The sequence below is a fragment of the Staurois parvus genome, unplaced genomic scaffold (genome assembly GCF_062004578.1).
Source record: "Staurois parvus isolate SC_StPar_1 unplaced genomic scaffold, SC_StPar_1.0 ptg000147l, whole genome shotgun sequence".
NCBI lineage: Eukaryota > Metazoa > Chordata > Amphibia > Anura > Ranidae > Staurois > Staurois parvus.
Genome location: NW_028317943.1, coordinates 6,663,306 through 6,683,273, shown reverse-complemented (window position 1 = coordinate 6,683,273; position 19,968 = coordinate 6,663,306). Strand labels below are relative to the sequence as shown.

General features: G+C 40.1%; 1 protein-coding gene across 1 annotated transcript in view; it reads left to right on the top strand.

The window, feature by feature from the left end:
- Positions 1-19,968, top strand: part of ADAMTS20 (ADAM metallopeptidase with thrombospondin type 1 motif 20) — a 298,171-nt gene that overhangs the window by 129,925 nt on the left and 148,278 nt on the right. Inside the window, exons 9-14 of the mRNA XM_089674002.1 lie at positions 1,581-1,727; positions 6,116-6,257; positions 12,688-12,792; positions 13,365-13,507; positions 19,398-19,579; positions 19,678-19,814. Coding sequence (XP_089530128.1) covers positions 1,581-1,727; positions 6,116-6,257; positions 12,688-12,792; positions 13,365-13,507; positions 19,398-19,579; positions 19,678-19,814 — 856 coding nt within the window. The remainder of the gene's footprint in view (positions 1-1,580; positions 1,728-6,115; positions 6,258-12,687; positions 12,793-13,364; positions 13,508-19,397; positions 19,580-19,677; positions 19,815-19,968) is intronic.

Here is a 19,968-nt window from a genome sequence, read left to right as displayed (position 1 = left end):
AGGAGGGGGTTGTGTGGCAAAGACCCTGGATTAGAAGTTGGGGTGCAGAGGAGGGCCTGGACTAAGAGGGGAGTGAAGAGAAGGCTATGGACTAGAAGGGGAGTGTAGAGGAGGCCCTGGACTGGGGGGTGCAGAAGAGGCCCTGGACTTGAAAAGAGGGGTTGGCATGGCAAAGGACCTGGATTAGGAGGTGGTGTGCAGAGGATACCCTAAATTTGGAGGAGGGTGGCTGCAGAGGAAGTCCTAGACTTGGGGGTGGGGGGGTGGAGTGCATGATGGTCCTGAACTTGCGGAGGCTGCAGAAGAGGCCTTGAACTTGAAGGGGGGGTGAAGAGAAGGCCCTGAACTTGGGGGGTGAAAGAGGAGGCCCTGGAATTAGGGGGCACATTTTTGGTGTGCACTGCTATATTACCACATACCATTTTTTTGTGGGGTTGGGGGTGCAATAAAGTGACCAGCCCCAGGTGCCAGATGTGCTAGCTATGCCTCTGAGTAGGGTTATGACCATTGCTAATCTTGCCAGCATAGAGCACTGGAGTGGGTGGGTAGAAAACAAGTTTTCACTAAACAAAAACATATTCAGAGGCATTTCCAAGTGAAAATCTGCTGCAAAATCTTAACATACATTGGTACAGAACTATAAAAAGAAAAAATGTTAAGGCTATCCAGACATGGCTGTTTTTTTCTCATTAAACCCATGGACTGAACAAGAGAAAATCAATTGATTCCCACAGCTGGTTATTGTATTCAGTGTAAAGATAGTATTGTCAGTGAGGGCTCGTTCAAACTCTTGCCAAATGCCCCTATAGCGTTTGACAAGCGTTAGACAGGCGTATTTAACTATCCGCAAAAGCTCCCAAAATGCCCTATGCGCGGTTTTGAGGCAGTTGATAGGCGTTTGCCAAGCATTAAAACCGCATGACAAACTCCTATAATGAAGTTTAAATGGTATTAACGCTCCGCAAACGCCTCGCAACCGCGTCACGACCACACCGCAAATGCCGGCCAGGCATTTGCGGAGCGACACCATAGACTTGAATGGGAGGCTTCAACTCCTCCTGACTCGACCAGAGGCGTCAGTTTTACCGCGACGCTAACCCTTCCGTGTGAACAGCACTGTGTGCTGCCATGTGCAGAATTTTCAGAGGCGTTTGAGAAGCGTTAAAAACACTTCCCAAACGCCTGTCTGATGCCTGCTGACAAAGCTAGTGTGAACGTAGCATGACTGCACTTGACAAGATACAGTTGCTGTTTGGTTGAATATTTTCTAACTGGCTGTTTTTTTAAATGCAGGAATAACCATGGCTTGAATTTCCAACATTTCAGAAGGAATCTGCTAACATTTGAGCCTTCTGTGGCCACCTTAATACTTCCAATGAGCTTTAAGGAAGTTTAGAGTATACTGATAACTGTGGATATAACATCTTTATTTTGTAATAAGTGGTGTTATATTGTACTGTACTGTTACCCACAAAGAATTCTTACTGCACATGATGATGCTGAAATATTCTCTTCAAGTCTCATTATTTTTGAATTGTGACAGTCTGCTCTAATGGTTTGTTTGTTACTTTTTCTTTTAGTTTTAATATGCCACACGATGATAGTTCAAAATGCAAAGACATAGGAATTAAAAATGAATTTCATGTGATGTCTGCGATTTTAAGTCATGACACAAGCCCATGGACATGGTCTAAATGCAGCCAGAAATATGTTACTGAGTTCCTAGAGTGAGTATTGTGTTTTAATTATGGATTGATTGGCTGCTTGTGCTGCTTCTTCCTTTCCACTTACTTCCACAGTAGCTCTGCTGTCCACGAACATGGTTTACTCTAATTTATACTTTTGACACATATTATTGATTGCATATACACCGTGTTCCACATTATTATGCAAATGATATTTTTCTCATTTACCTAAATAATTGATGTAAATAACAGTCAGCATAATTCTCATGTTATCAGCTATTAAGAGTACAATTCACATTTTATTGAACAAACCTCCTAATGATAACAGTATTTTTGTTAAACATAAAAAACGTACAATGCACTGTTCCAAATTATTACGCACAGTAAGTTTCAAAACACTTTATAGGTTGTAAAGAACTGAAAATTGTCATTTGTTGTGTTTGCAGCATATTTACTGAAATCAAAAGCTATTTCAATCAAACTTTTAACAACATTTTAACTTTTTAAACATTTTAACAGGTCACGTTACATTTTAACATAGGACCCCTTATTTGATAGCAGCTGCACAAGTCTTGCATCCATTGAGCTTGTGAGTTTTTGGACAGTTTCTGTTTGAATTTGTTTGCAAGATGTCAGAATAGCCTGCCAGAGCTGCTGTTTGGATATAAACTGCCTCCCACCCTCATAGATCTTTTGCTTGAGGATGCTCCAAAGGTTCTCAATAGGATTGAGGTCAGGGGAGGATGGAGGCCACACCGTGACTTTCTCTCCTTTTTATCTCCATAGCAGCCATTGATGCAGAGGTATTCTTTGCAGCATGAGATGGTGCATTGTCATGAATGAAGATGATTTTATTACAGAAAGCATAGTTCTTCCTTCTATACCAGGGAAGAAAGAGGTCAGTCATAAACTCCACATACTTTGCAGAGGTCATCTTTACACCTTTGGGGACCCTAAAGGGGCCGACCAGCTCTGTTCCCATGATTCCGGCCCAAAACATGACTCCACCACCGCCTTGCAAGATTCTGGAGGACTCTACACCTTGATGTCCGTGGGACTCCAGAGGCACTAGCAGCTTCAAATTTCTGTTTGCTGCTATGTAATGGTATTTTAGCAGCTGCTCTCTTAATCCGATGCGTAGATCTGGCAGAAATCTTCCTCCAATGTGCCTTTATCTGCACGAACCCGTCTGTGCTCTGAATCAGCCGCAAATCTCTTAATAGTGCGATGATCACGCCTACGTTTTCGTGAAATATCTAATGTTTTCATACCTCGTCCAAGGCATTGAACTATTTCACTCTTTTCGACAGCACAGAGATCCTTTTTCTTCCCCATATTGCTTGAAAATGGTGCTCTGCTTAATAATGTGGAACACCCTCCTTTAGTAGTTTTTCCTTAATTTGGGCTCACCTGCCAATCTAATTATCACAGCTGTCCGAGATTGTTTTCAGTGATCAAAAGAGCCCTGACACACAATGCCATCCATGAGTTAAACTGAAAAACAAAATATTTAATCTTTGTGACACTTAAATAGAATTTGCATAATAATTTGGAACGCGGTGTAGAGCTTATACCTAGTGGGGGAGGTGTATTGTAGCACACATTTTTCTTTTCATATTTTCTTTCTTTTTTTTGGATTGGCAGTGCAACACCACTTATAATTTCAGTTTATTACACCTAACCATTTAGGAGGGTTTGTGTTCAGTGATAGCAGCCGCCCATTTATTTATTTATTCACTTTCTTACCTGCTTATCCACAGCACGGAAACCTTTTAATTCCTCTTGCTGTATTTTTTACTAAACTTATATGTTTGCTACACATTTGCACAAATATCATGCAACATAAAAAAAATTGCAGTCACCCCACCATTTAATTCTACAGTGAATTTGCTTTAAAAAAAATATATATATATAGTTGTTTGGAGGTTTTAGATAATTTTCTAGCAAAAATGCAGATTTAAAGGATTAGTTCACCTTTTAACCTCCCTGGCGGTCTGATTATTTCAGATTTTTGGTGCTGAAAGCGGTACCATTATTTTGCATGGAAATATGTAGTTTTTTTATTGTAGGCTGTAATTTTTAGGAATAACTCACTGAAATCTGTCCGAACAAGAGTCTATTAAACATCCCGGGTATGATAAAATTTGAAACACGAAATCATAAATTATAATTTAATAAATAATCATAAAAAATAATAATATAATAATAATACATTTAATTCAATAATATAATCAAACCGAAAACACTGACATTTGAAATATAGCGCCAAGTTCGTACATTGCTGAGCAAAGTCGCAAAATCGTTTTCAGTGTTTGATGATGAATTTCCCCCACGAATCATTATCACTCAATTCTGCAAATGGTTCTGATTTACTATCGCTGTTCTCTAGCTGGTCTAAAACCGCTTTTGACCTAAAGGGACATTTTTTGGACGCCATGGATTTTTCTAAGTTTCCAGGCAGAAAGACAGACAAAATGTAGGCAGGGCACAGGACAAAGCACTAGGGACAATATGTATGTGAAATGGGTTGAAACAGCAATGTTTTACTGTGAAAAATGTGTTTTGAAAAAAATGACATTTTTTAAAATTTTCAAATTTCTCGCCGCCGCCCGTACGTCCCGACGTCACGGGGACCGGAACACAGAAGCCGGATGCCGGCATCAGCCGGAGGAGATGGCCGGGGATGCTGCAGGGGACACATCGCGGGAGCGAAGGACAAGGTAAATGCTGCAGGGACTCCCTATGCAGCGCCGCATGGTAAGCCCGAGTGTAGCTCGGGGTTACCGCTTTTGGTACTAAAACTCTACCCCGAGCTACACTCGGGAATACCGCCAGGGAGGTTAAAAAAAAATAAATGCACATTTTTTTGCAGGTAAAAGGAGTTAATTTATTATTTTTTGTTTCTGGAGCCTCTAAAGTATTGCACCAGCGATCAGCAGATCGCTAGTGCCATGCAGGTCTCCCTCTGTCCTGTCAGTGTATTTGCTTGCTCATACATACCGTACGGGTAAGCAGATACTTACTGATAGGGAGCTCAATGAACTACCACGGCACTGTGGAGCACTGTGGTAGTTAATTTAGAACTACAAGCCAACAGCTGCAAAGGCTATTGGAATTTGTAGTGTTCTCATTCACAGAATACTGTAAACGAGTGATGCGGCTGGAGCCCTGCACTGCCATGCTTTTTTTTTAAATTGTGACCTATAGCAAGGAGGAGAAGTTAGCTGTCACAACGGGGATCAGGGGGTGCAGGGGCCAGTACGTTCGTAACATGTTACACCCTGAATATGGGTGTAACATGTAACATGTTATGAAAGGTGAACTTATCCTTTAAATCTGTGTGTGTGAAAAATTAAATCACATAATCTGGAGTATGTTAATATTAGCTTTAAGACAAACAGCCTGTATAGGATTTGTTTTCTCTCATATCATAACTTTAGCTATTGATTTCACAGCTACAAATGAGTCCTGCAGTTTCCAAGACAAATAACATTTCTAGAAATCTGCACATTACAGAGGTTAAAACTACATACTGCAAAATATTGAGACTGATTATGTGCACTTCAAATAGAAAATGTCAGACAACCAGATTTATAGATATTTGTACATTGAAAGACAGACATGCACAAGAAAATAAAGATAATTTGGTAGACGAATGTAGACAGATCTTAACAAAGTCAGACACAGACTGACAGTTATGTATAAAAAGACATGTTCGTGAAAAGCTGAAAGATCTAGAGAGATAAAAACAAGTAGGGAAACCATCTCCACAATTCAGCATAATTTCATTACCAGTGACTCCCACCATCTATTTACAGTATATTCTCTACTCGACTAAGATAGTATAGGTTAACCTTAGTTAGATTATGACTGGAATTCAACTTTAATACAATGGTCTCTACAGAATTAATTTGTTGTGTCAACACTCACTCACTGAACTGTCTATGGAGGAGCAATGTTGTCACCCTAGAATGCTCACTATTGATTTGGATTACAAGAAAATCTCTCCTTCTCCTCATCTCCAGTACATAGGGAGGAGATGGTGGAGGTGAATTAGGCAAGGCTGATAACACTGCTTGAGGGTTTTGTGGAGCAAAGGTGGAGAGCACAGGAAGTGATCAGCTTGCTTGATTTCCGGCAGGATCAACAGATATTTTGGCACGTCAAACAGATATAGCAAATCGGTATATTTGATAGACCAAAAGGGAAAAAATAATAGAACTTCATTGTTATTGTTTACATGCACTTTAACTGTGTTAGTCATAAGAATCATGCTTCTTTTGGTGTGTTTCTAAAATAAGAATCTGATTAGTTGCTTTGGGAAGCAGAATCTGTTCTTCCCAGTGTAATAATGCCCAATATTATGTAGGTACAAAATGTACATACATATGTTTTTTTATACCTATTAATCTTACAATTTTTCATTGTAGCACAGGTTATGGGGAATGTCTACTTGATAAGCCCAGTGGACAAGTTTATGAATTTTCAAATCAGTTACCTGGTGTAGTTTATGATGCTAATAAGCAATGTGAACTGATGTTTGGCAGCGGCTCACAAGTATGTCCCTATATGGTAAGTTTTTGTAAAAGTTGCAATAGGTAATGCTGTTAAATAGGTTGTGGATTGTTTTCCCAGTAACCCTCGTTTGTTTTTACTATGAAGATGGAAGAGTGGAGAGATAAATGTGTATCATGTCTTTTAGTTTAACCACTTCAATACCGGGCACTTTCATCATCTTCCTGCCCAGGCCAATTTCCAGCTTTCGGCACTGTTGCCCTTTGAATGGCAATCACATGGTCATGCAACACTGTACCCATATGAAATTTTTATCATTTTTTTTCACACAAATAGAGCTTTCTTTTGATGGTATTTGATTACCACTGTTTTTTTTCTAAACATTTTAACAAAAATTTTTGAAAGAGGTTTTTCTGAAATAACATTTCGCAAAGAAGTAATTTTTCTCCTGATGTGCACTGATAGGCTGCACTGATGGACACTGATTGGCTGCACTGATGGGCACTGATGAGAGGGCACTGCTGAGGTTGCACGATAGGCGTCACTGATGAGGCTGCACTGATAGGTCTCACTGATGGGCACTGATAAGCGTCACTGAGGGGCACTGATAGCTGGCATTGATGGGCACTGATAGACAGCACTGATGAGAAAGCACTGATAGCTGGCATTGATGGGTACTGATAGGCAGCATTGAAGAGAAGGCACTAATGGGCACTGATAATCATCAGTGCCCTGATTATCAGTGTAATTGTCCCGTCACAATCACCAGTTACCAGCCCTCCTTTCCTCACACTGTGACAACATGAGGAAAGGACTGCCGATAATCGGCAAGTCTATTTACAATGTGATCAGTTGTGATTGGACACAGTTGATCACATAGCAAAGGGCCTCTGTGATTGGACCTTTACCACAACCTGTAATGAACTATGTCTGAAAGACACAGCGATCACAGAGCACACTAGATGTGCACACCAGGGGCCGCGCGGGAGGAGTTGTTCTGGGAGGATGTCTATAGACTTCCTCCCAGAACTGATCGACTGTGCTGTAGCCATCTTTTGGCTATAGCACGGTCAAGAACTGGTTAAATATGCCATGGTTGTTTGTTTTTTGTTGTTTTAATCATGACTTTAATTATGTGCTTTCAAAATTATAAATAAAACTCCTCTGAAAAAAAATGTACTGTACATATGAAATTAAAAAATGAGATGTTTTTTGAGTGAGAAAGATCAAAAAGCAGCGTCCTATTTTTCTAAAATAATCAGATTTGCTGGCCCCAATTTTGTTTCAGCAGTGCTTATAGATGGCAATCAGTTTAAATTAGGAAAGACATTGATAAATTGATTGAATGCTATAAATCTTTGGTTTCCATGAAAACTGTTTAAAGGATAAGTTCACCTTTCGTAACATGTTACACAATAAAGAGAAACCACCAAAAATGATATAGCACCTCACAGGCTATCAACGGCAGTATTTATTATGGATGTAGTAAGTGTATATTGGTAACACATCAAAACATTTGATAAATGAATGTACTCTTACTCAATCCACCCCTCCACCCTTCCCCATTCGTTCCATTTACCAATCCCCCCTACTACCCCGCATCCCCCACACACTCAGAACCCCCTGATCAGACCCCCACCCCACTCTAGTACACCTGGGGCCAACCCCACACCTGGGGCCAACCCCACACCCACCCGTCCCTGTATACCCCTAGTCCCCCTATCCTGAGAGAGCTAGACAATGTCCCCCAAAGAGTCCCTCTGTAGCAGTGCCAAAATTGAAAGAAGATAGTGCAGTCTATATGGTTGTATAACCCGGCTAAGTCTGTAGTAGAGCGATATAGTCCCAATGTGGATATGCTGGATTTGGCCCCATTTGGAGGGGGAAATAGCAAGGATGCAGCCACAAGACCCCACTTGAGACAGCCCAATATGCCTATAGTGTACCCAGCCACTCAAGCTCTGTAGTGTGCCGCTGTTCCTTCCAGACCACAGTATATCCTCATAGACCATCCAGGCTGACCACCTGACAGGTCCAGCCTACCAATTTGTGCAGTATGGGGGTAGCTGATTGACCCATGCACAACCTGTATGACACAGCGGCAGAATATATGTGTACATATGAAATGTTTTCACCACCAGCATATTCAGGGTGTAACATGTAACATTACGATCTGACTGCACCCCCTCAATGCCCACTGTGACTGATCTTCTCTCCCCTCGCTAGCTGTCACAATTTCAAAAAAAAATGTGGCCATGCGATGCATTCTGTGAATGGGAAAACTACTAGTCCCAGCAGCCTTTGTGGCTGTTGACTTGTAGTTTTCAATGAACTACCATGGTGCTCCACAGGCGAACTTATCCTATAGATATACTGCTACAGGGTGGCAGATGTGCGCAAAATTGCGTATATATACGTGATTTTGTGTTTCCAGGTAGGGGCCTGGCTGTCAATCACTGGCTGCAGAGTACAGCCATCCAGAACAGTGTGATTACAGTAAAGTCCACACACACCGCCCTCTATGCAAAACACTCCCTGCACACAATTAACCCTTTGATCACCCCTCATGTTAACCCCTTCCTGCCCAGTGCCATTATACAGTGTCAGTGCTTTTTCTTTAGCACTGATTACTGTATTGGTGTCACTGGGGATGTCAGTGGCAGTTAGTCAGTTCTCCCCGAGTGTTAGAATGCCTGCCACAGTCCCGTTATAAGTCGCTGTTTGCCGCCATTACTAGTAAAAAAAAAAAAAAAAGAAATTCCAGTATCTATACCGCCATTTGCAAACACTATAACTTTCATGTAAATCAATGAATTTACACATATTGGGATTTTTATTTTAGCAAAGAAATGTAGCAGAATACATTTTGGTGTAAATTTATGACGAAATTTGATTTTTAAAATTTTTTTACTGGACATGTTTAATAGCAAAAAGTAAAAAATATTGTTGTTTTCCTCAAAATTGTTGGTCTTTTTTTTTCATAGTGCATAAAATAAATGCACAGGCGATCAAATACCACCGAAAGCCCAATTTTTGTAAAAAAAAGGACATAAATTTCATTTGGGTGCAGCATTGCATTACTGCACAATTGTCAGGTAAAGTAATGCAGTGCCGTAACGCAAAAAATGGCCTGGTCAGGAAGGAGGGTAAATCCTCAGGAGGGCAAGTGGTTAACATAATATATGTCTGTTGATTTAGAAATATGTTTTACATTTGTTTAGACCTAGGAGGCATTTGTAGACAAACTGCCTGATTACATTATGTTCCTCTAGTTGTTCTTTGAAAACTTAAAAATATATTCCAGGCATGGTAAATTTTTACATAAGAGAAATAGTGCTGCGCTAAAAAACTACTACCCCTACACAAAAAACATAAATAAATAGAAATACAGTGTTTATATATTATATAGATATATTCAACTCAATCCATGATTATTAATAATAATGTCCTTATTAAAGAGACAAAAAAATGTGTAATACCACACGAATATTTGTGACACAAAGAAAATAGTGTAAATAAAAGTCCAAATAGCTCCCTAGCATGGGGCATAAAAACAAATAATCTATGACATATTGATGAACAAGTAATATGCACAATTGATGAAAATAAAAATTATTAATAAATAATCATTTAGATACTGTGAGAGTAAATGCAAAGTGACAGTCCATAACAAAGTGAATAACAGAGGTATAATTCCGTGAATCTTCTCCTTTAATATATACGTGTGATATCCACCACCACCAGGCATGCACGCTCATCTCCACTGACTGACCCACATCACATAAGTCAAATAAGGCAATACTCTAAATCTTCCTTTCCTCTGTGTTTTCTGGTCACTGAAAGCTCCACATCACCTAAACCAATAGGATATCATGTACGGTTAACCCCTCATAGTGCAGTAAAGTTAATTTATTAAAACTTCATAAAAACAACAAAGGATGCACTCACAAGAGTAATGGGGCTATTCATCCTCAAACAGCATGGATACTTGTAAACAAAGATGGCGACGATCGTTTCCATAACCGGAAATTATGTCACACTTCCATCCGATGCGTTGCGCCGTGCATCACATGACATTTTTACATATTTACATTGGTTTGGCTTCAATCGATGTATTGTAATTATGTATATAATATACTTTGTGATGTCACTGCCTCACCTCTCCATCTCATCCAATCAAATCAGAGAAGACTTTGCATTTATTCAGAAAATGCAAAGCAATCTCTGAATGGCAACCATTCTGTACGGCCATCCTCTTGTGTTCAGAATACATCAGGTTTGCTGCTCACCAGAACCAGAAGCAAGAGGAGATCACTGGAGTAGCAGCATCTACTTCAGTGATTTTCAGCTTCCAGAGGTATTAGCCAGATATGGTATATACATACTGTAGTTACCTTGGTGGACCAACATACAGTTAGGTCCAAATATATTTGGACACAGGCACAATTTTAGTTTTCTTCAGCTATTTACCAAAACATATTCAAGCGATAGTTATATAATGGATATGGGCTGAAAGTGCACACTCTCAGGTTTAATTTGAGGGTATGTACATCCAAACTGGAGGAAGGGTTTAGAAATTACAGCTCTTAAGAGTAGCCATCCCCCCTTTTTCAAGGGATCAAAAGTAATTGGACAGTTGAATCTACAGCTGTTTCGTGGCCAGATGTGGGCTACTCCTTCATTATTGCTTCATCAATTAAGCAGGTAAAAGGTCTGGAATTGATTCTAAGTGTGTTATTTGCATTTGGAATGTATTGCTGTGAACCTACATCACGCGTTCAAAGGAGCTGTCCATACAAGTGAGGCAGGTCGTTGATAGGCTTCAAAAACTAAACAAATCCATCAGAGAGATAGCATTAACATTAGGAGTGGCCAAATCAACAGTTTGGTACATTCTGAGGAAAGAAGAACACACTAGTAAGCTCAGCTACATAAAAAGGCATGGATGTCCATGGAAGACAACAGTGGTGGATGATCACAGGATCCTCTCTATGGTAAAGAAAAACCCATTCACAACATCCATACAAATGAAGGACACTGACCAGGTGGTGGGTACATCATTCTCAAAGTCTACAATCAAGAGAAGACTTCATGAGAGCAAATACAGAGGGTTCACCACAAGGTGTAAACCATTCATAAGCCTGAAGAATAGAAAAGCCAGATTAGACTTTGCCAAAAAAATCTAAAAAAGCCAGACCAGTTCTGGAAAAGCATTCTTTGGCCCGATGAATCTAAGATTAATCTGTACCAGAATGACGGGAAGAAAAAAGTGTGGAGAAGGCTTGGAACAGCTCATGATCCAAAGCACACAACGTCATCTGTAAAACATGGTGGAGGCAGTGTGATGGCATGGGCATTCATGACTTTCAATGGCACTGGGTCATTGTTGTTTATTGATGATGTGACAGAAGACAGAAGCAGCCGGATGAATTCTGCAGTGTTTAGAGATATACTGTCAGCCCAGATTCAGCCAAATGCAGCAAAGTTGATTGGATGGCACTTCACAGTACAGATGGACAATGATCCAAAACACACTGCAAAAGCAACCCAGGAGCTTTTGAAGGAAGAGAAGTGGAATATTCTGCAATGGCCAAGTCAATCATCTGATCTCAACCCCATTGAGCATGCATCTCACTTGCTTAAGGCAAAACTAAAGGCAGAAAGACCCACATACAAAGAACAACTGAAGACAGCTGCAGTTAGAGCCTGGCTAAGCATCAGAAAGGAGGAAACGCAGTCTTTGGTAATGTCCATGGGTTCCAGACTCAGGCAGGTATTTCCAGTAAAGGATTCTCAACAAAATATTAAAAAGGAACATTTTATTTATGATTATATTTATTTGTCCAATTACTTTTGGTCCCTTGAAAAAGGGGGTCTGGCTACTCTTAAGAGCTGTAATTCCTAAACCCTTCCTCCAATATGGATGTACATACCCTCAAATTAAACCTGAGAGTGTGCACTTTCAGCCCAAATCCATTATATAACTATGGCTTGAATACGTTTTGGTAAATACCTGAAAAAACTAAAACCGTGCCTGTGTGCATATATATATGGACCTAACTGTAATTATGTCAAACTATACCATACCTGGAATTCATCTTTAAAATCGGGGTCCCACAGAAACTTATTCTTATCTTTCTTTTGTTCTCTTGTCCCCTTGCTGCCAGGATCATCTGCTTGCACAGGACAGAGTGCTGTCTCCTTACCGTTAAGTGGCAGCACTGGTGTTGCCACTGGTGCTTTACCAAACAGTTGCTTCACACAGTGCTTCCCTATACCCTACAAGGGCAAATCACAGGTTAACTTTAAAGCTATGTTCCTGACATGAGTTAATTTCACTGTAAATAAACATTTTATGAACCAGGTTATTAGGTTTTGCTTCTTACAATGTTACTCTAATTACTTGTAAAATAAAGACCACTTTGCTTAATGGGGATGTAAATGGAATATGAATAGATAATAAAATATTTTGCTTCTTTTATATCAGAAACAGTGCAAGAGACTGTGGTGCACAAGTACTGAAGGAATGCATAAAGGATGTTTTACACAACATATGCCTTTGGCTGACGGAAGTGACTGTGGACATGGAAGGGTAAGCTTCTCCATTGTCTTGCATATCTATTTTCATTATGCAGACGTTTTATAAACACTTTTATATTGTATATCTCTAGTGTTCAACTTTTTATTGCTTTTATTTTTCTCAGTGAGAAAATAATAATGGGTTCCAGTAGTGTATTAACATTAACTTTAAAATGTATAAAAACAGTATAAGGCCCCTTTCACAAATGCAGACCATTTTTCTGTTTTTCATCCATCCGTTGACGGATGGAAAATGGACATCAATGCATCTCTATGAAAAAACTGATGTAAACGGATGATCATCCGTTTACATTTGCATCTGTCAATAACCATTTTTTTAAAACAGATCAAAGCCCTATTTTTGCTCCATTGAACAGCTCAGTGGCTCTATAGCTTGGAAAACCGCAAGTGCTGATTCACCCGAGTCACCTGCTCCTCATTGCAATGTGTTTCTTTTTCAAAAAGACTTTATCAAATGTTTACCAAAAATGAAGTAGAACATCTGTCTTCTATTTAGCTGCTCTAGAACCACACATTATTATGTATTGGTTGCCCCTGAAATACCTTTTTTTTTTCACTGACTAGCATTGTCGCAGTGGCCTTTGTGTTGACAAAGTTGATGCTCGTTCTGTCGATGGTGGTTGGGGATCATGGGAGCCATACAGTTCATGTTCAAGAACCTGTGGTGGTGGAATTAAAACATCTTCTAGAAGCTGCAATCAACCTGAGTAAGATTTGCAAGATGAGTTATGCATTATTTATGTTACTGTTTCTGTAAAGACTTTACAGCTTTACTGTTTTGTAAGGCTTTAATAATCCTAAAATTGGTACATTGTTCATTTCCAGAACCTTTTCTAATTTGATATTAATCTACTATAGGAGTTTATAATTTTCACACTAGTGATTGACTTAAGCTCCTATGCTCTACAGTGGAACTAATTAGCTAATTTAAAACATTTTTTACCAGAATTATTGTATATAATCTCAAATGCCCCAGTGTATCTAGATTGTAAGCTATTTGGTAAAAGACATAGCCTGTTCTGCCTTTGACATGAAGCAATGGCTAACTTAAACTGAGATTGGTTCTATAATAGAATCTGTGGGATGGGGGTGGGACGGGCTGGCTTTTCCTAGTATTTGCTACTTTTATTTGGTATTGCAAGTATATAGTTTATCTAACTAGATTTGCTAATTGAAGGAAGCACGCATTTAGAATGGTGCTGCTAAATTTTAAAAGAGATCTATGGTCACAGCCAGTGGTGTATTTTTTGTTTTTGTGCTGCCCTCGGCAAGACTAAGATTGGGTGCCCCCACATCTAAATTTGCCCCACCCCTTCCTGTTTAAGATCCACCCCTTCATCTGTAAATCTCACCCCTTCCTCTTTAGGCTCTACCTCTTCTTATTGGAGCTCCATCTCAGGAATTGGTCAGAGATTGTGGACATGATACAGAGATGGTCAGAGATTGCAGACATAATACATGAGATTGTCAGAGATTGCAGATATACTACAGAAGATGATCAGAGACTGCAGGCATACTACAGGAAATGGTCAGAGACTGCAGACATTAAACAGGAGATGGTCAGAGACTGAAGACATACTATGGGAAATGGTCAGAGACTGCATGCATGCATAATACAGGAGATGGTCAGAGACTGCAGATATAATATGGCAGATGGTCAGAGACTGCAGGAATAATACAGGAGATGGTCGGAGACTGCAGGCATAATACAGGAGATGGTCAGAGACTGCAACCATAATAAAAGAGATGGTAAGAGACTGCAGGCATAATACAGGAGGTGGTTAGAGACTGCAGCTATCATACAGGAGGTGGTCAGAGACTGGAGAAATACTACAGGAGATGGTCAGAGACTGCAGGCATAATACATAAGATGGTCAGGGACTGCTGCCATGATACAGGAGATGGTCAGAGACTGTGGACATGATACAGGAGATGGTCAGAAACTGCAGACATACTACAGAAGACAGTCAAAGACTGCGGACAGGATACAGGAGAAGGTCAGATATTGCAAACATGTTACAGGAGATGGTCAGAGACTGCGAACATGATACAGGAGAAGGTCAGAGACTGCAGACATGATACAGGAGGCTGTTTGAGACTGCGGACACGATACAAGAGATGTTCAGAGACTGCAGCCAGGACACAGGAGATGGTCAGAGATTGTGGAAAGGATACAGGAGAAGGCCAGAGACTGCAGACACAATACAAGAGATGGGCAGAGACTGCAGACATGATACAGGAGATGGCGATAGACTGCAGACACGATACAAGAGATTGCCAGAGATTGTGGACATGATACAGGAGATGGTCAGAGACTGTGGACAGGAGACGGTAAGATAATGTGGACAGGATACAGGAGAAGGTCAGGGATTGCGAACAGCACAGCCCAGCTGAGACCGTCCTCCCCACCCGAGCCAAGCCGAGCCCGCCCGCACCCGACATGGTCTGCCCCTGTTTGCCTCACGGCAGATACGCCCCTGGTCACAGCATATACTTTCATTTTATAACATCACCATTGTAATAACAACACAAACAATAGTTATATTTGACAATCCAATATATGCTTACTTGAAAAATCTCCTACTACTGAGGAAGTCACATGACTGTGATGATACCTATGTATGCGGATCCAGAGTGCTTGGAGACGTGGAAGCTGCGGCCCCGCTGTACCTGTTAATGCCTGTTCAGCATTTTATAATGTGAGTGCAATTCTATTTTTAATAAATCACTTTTACTGTACATACTGCACTATGTGTGGAGTATGTACAGTAAAAGTGATTTATCAAAGTGACTTGTCAAAGGAGAGAGAAGGACTGCCAGAATTTGCCATCCCTTGGATGACAGGGAACACTGACACCTGCTCTACCTTTGCTATTTCCCTGCACACAGTCGTGGACATTGCACATAGTTATTAGAAGTTGCGGCCTAGTTCCTTCAGCTGCTATCGTCTGACCACAATTAGCACAGCCCGATCATCAGAGCTGATAGCAGGACAGCCAGTCCATAGGCTGAACCACCACTGTGTCACCATCATCAATTCACTCTACTAAGGAGGCCTTTTTCTGTTGCCAATAGTCCTGCAGTCCAGAGAAGAGTTGCCCTGTGCCAACAATAACTTTTACCAGCTTAGCCACTTGTTGCTTTAGATTCAGTAGTGACTACATCCTGTTCCAAATTATTATGCAAATGATATTTTTCTCATGTACCTAAATAATTGATGTACATAACAGTCAGCATAATTCTCATGTTATCAACTGTTAAGAGTACAATTCAAATTTTATTGAACAAACCTCCTAATGATAACAGTATTTTTTTTAAACATAAAAAACTTACACTGCACTGTTCCAAATTATTAAGCACAGTAAGTTTCAAAACGCTTTATAGGTTGTAAAGAACTGAAAATTGTCATTTGTTGTGTTTGCAGCGTATTTACTGAAATCAAAAGCTATTTCAATCAAACTTTTAACATTTTAACTTTTTAAACATTTTAACAGGTCACATTACATTTTAACATAGGACCTCTTATTTGATAGCAGCTTCACAAGTCTTGCATCCATTGAGCTTGTGAGTTTTTGGACTGTTTCTGCTTGAATTTGTTTGCAAGATGTCAGAATAGCCTCCCAGAGCTGCTGTTTGGATGTAAACTGCCTCCCACCCTCATAGATCTTTTGCTTGAGGATGCTCCAAATGTTCTCAATAGGATTGAGGTCAGGGGAGGATGGAGGCCACACCATGACTTTCTCTCCTTTTATCCGCATAGCAGCCATTGATGCAGAGATATTCTTTGCAGCAGGGGATCGTGCATTGTCATGCATGAAGATGATTTTATTACGGAAAGCATAGTTCTTCCTTCTATACCAGGGAAGAAAGTGTTCAGTCATAAACTCCACATACTTTGCAGAGGTCATCTTTACACCTTCAGGGACCCTAAAGGGGCCAACCAGCTCTGTTCCCATGATTCTGGCCCAAAACATGACTCCACCACCGCCTTGCTGACGTCGCAGCCTTGTTGGAACAGGGTGGCCGACCACCAACCATCCACTACTCCATCCCTCTGGACCAACCAGGGTTGCACGGCACTCATCAGTGAACAGGACTGTTTGAAAATTAGTCTTCATGTATTTTTCTGCCCAATGCAGCCATTTCTGCTTGTGAGCATTGGTTAGTGGTGGCCGAAGAGAAGGTTTATGCACAGTTGCAAGACTCTGGAGGACTCTACACCTTGATGTCCGTGGGACTCCAGAGGCACCAGCAGCTTCAAATATCTGTTTGCTGCTTTGTAATGGTATTTTAGCAGCTGCTCTCTTGACCCGATGCATGGATCTGGCTCTGAATTAGCCACAAATCTCTTAATAGTGCAATGGTCACGCTTACATTTTCGTGAAATATCTAATGTTTTCATACCTCATCCAAGGCATTGAACTATTTTACTCTTTTCGGCAGCAGAGAGATCCTTTTTCTTCCCCATATTGCTTGAAAATGGTGCTCTGCTTAATAATGTGGAACACCCTCCTTTAGTAGTTTTTCCTTAAATTGGGCTCACCAGCCAATCTAATTATCACAGGTGTCCGAGATTGTTTTCAACGATCAAAAGAGCCCTGAGACACAATGCCATCCATGAGTTAAACTGAAAAACAAAATATTTCATCTTTGTGACACTTAAATAGAATTTGCATAATAATTTGGAACAGGGTGTAGTGCCTTAAAGGAACATTACACCAGTAAATTGCTGTTCTTCCCTCTCTTTATTGCATTGTTCCTCAGAGAATCATAATCCACGCTTCTGCTCACTGCACTAACTGGGCCCCATCACACGCACAAAAGACTCATTGCCTTTAAAGAACATTGATTGTTTTGGGGTAAAGAGCTTGTTTCCTTATTTCAGGCTATCTTCTTACTATCAGGTCCTGAGGGCCCAAAGTGAGCTAGTCTACCCATTTGATAGTTCTCGCTGCTCACTGGGAACTGTAAGACCAGCTCAGGTTGAAGGTATTGGGTTAGTTTCTGAAAAGCAGGCCTGCTAACACTAAGTGAGATTCTGTGATAAGTGTTGTCTTTTCTCAGTTCAAACTGACTTTTCACATAACAATTCTGTTTATGCTGTGTAACCAAGCTATATTGAAGTTTGCTATAAACCTCTTACTCGTTTACTGCAATCAGTGTGTGAGTTTACTTTCTGGTGGTGATTTATTCCAGTTAAGAGTGTACTGTGGTGTCAGCAGGGGTTGGGCTTTCAGAGATGGGTCCAAAGCCACAGGGAGCCTGAAAATAATTCAGCAACTCCTAAGGGGTTAGTGCTACATAAATATGATTCAGACAACTAGGAAGGGGTCCTGTGTACCATATTGGAATTTCCCAAACAATACATTGAGCATATACATTATTTACAAAGGTCATATTGTGCATTATAAAATTGGAACAAGAACCAGAAATACTGTGTTTTTTTCATGTCTCGTCCTACTAGACTCACAATAACTTAAAAGAACTGTAGTCCTGGTTTTCTTTAGCTATTTAAGGTTAATTATGTTTTTTTGGTTACTTAATGCTTTTTCAAACGTATTCTCCCTGGCGGTATTCCCGAGTGTAGCTCGGGGTAAAGTTTCAGTACCACAAGCGGTAACCCCGAGCTACACTCGGGAATACCCTGCAGGGCTGCTTCGGGATCTCTTCTGCACTTACCTTGTCCTGTGCTCCCGCGATGTCCCCCCTGCAGTGTCCCCGGCCATGTCCTCCGGTGGATGCTGGCATCTGTCTTCTGGGTTCTGTTCCCTGCGACGTCGGGACATACGGGGACGGAACTGGCGGGAAATTTGAAAGTTGTAAAAGTGACATTCACTAAATTCACTAAAATAACAGAGTAAAACATTACTGTATCAAAGCATTTCACATACATTTTGTCCTGAGTGCTTTGTCCTGTGCCCTGCCTGCATTTTTACTGTTCTTTCTGCCTGGAAACTGAGAAACGTCCATGGCATCCAAAAAGCGGCCCTTTAGGTCAAAAGTGGTTTTAGACCAGCTAGAGAACAGCGATAGTAAATTAGAGCTACTTGCAGAATTGAGTGATAATGATTCGTGGGGAAATTCGTCATCAGACACTGAAAACGATTTTGCGACTTTGCTCAGTGATGTGCGAACTTGGCGCTATATTTCAAATTTCAGTGTTTTTGGTTTGATTATATTATTGAATTAAATTTATTATTATTATATTATTATTTTTTATGAGTATTTATTAAATTATAATTTATGTTTTTGTGTTTCAAGTTTTATCCTACCCGGGATTTTTACTAGACTCTTGTTCGGACAGATTTCAGTGAGTTATTCCTAAAAATTACAGGCCTACAATAAAAAAAAATACATATTTCCATGCAAAAAAATGTACCGCTTTGAGCACAGAAATATGGACATAATCAGACCGCTAGGGAGGTTAAATGCTGTATAATATTGCTTTATGTTTTTTGGCTTTGTGTGCATCTACATAAACAACCATATAGCTGAATCTTTTAACATTTTTTCCCTTTTTTTTTAAACAAATTTTTAATGTTTGTGCTGACATTACAGAATATAGGTTGGCAGTAATTGTTGTTAAATTGTTTTCAGACCAAGAAATGGTGGCAAATATTGTGTAGGGAGGAGAGTGAAATTTCGATCTTGCAATACTGATTCCTGTGCGAAAGGAAAGAGAGATTTTAGAGAAGTGCAGTGTTCTCATTATGATGGCAAACATTTCAACATCAATGGTCTTACGACTAATGTACGCTGGATTCCAAAATATAGTGGCAGTAAGTATTAAGAGGGACCTTTTTTCCTGAAAAATAAAAACAGCACTTGATGCAGAAGCTTCACAGTAACAGAATAAAATGTTGTATTGTTTGTACAGTCCTAATGAAAGATCGCTGCAAGCTATTTTGTCGTGTTTCTGGGACGTCGTCCTATTACCAGCTGAAAGACAGAGTTGTTGATGGTACTCCTTGTGGTCCTGAAACGGATGACTTGTGTGTTCAAGGGTTGTGCAGGGTATGAATAAAAATGTGTGTATGTACTTTGTATATATGTGTCTGTGTATTATTACAATTTTTATGTTTGCTCGGATTGGTTTATTATTTTGTCTTCTAATTAGCTTTCTTAAAAAAAAAAAGCAGTCATGTTTACTTTATGACAGAATATGTAA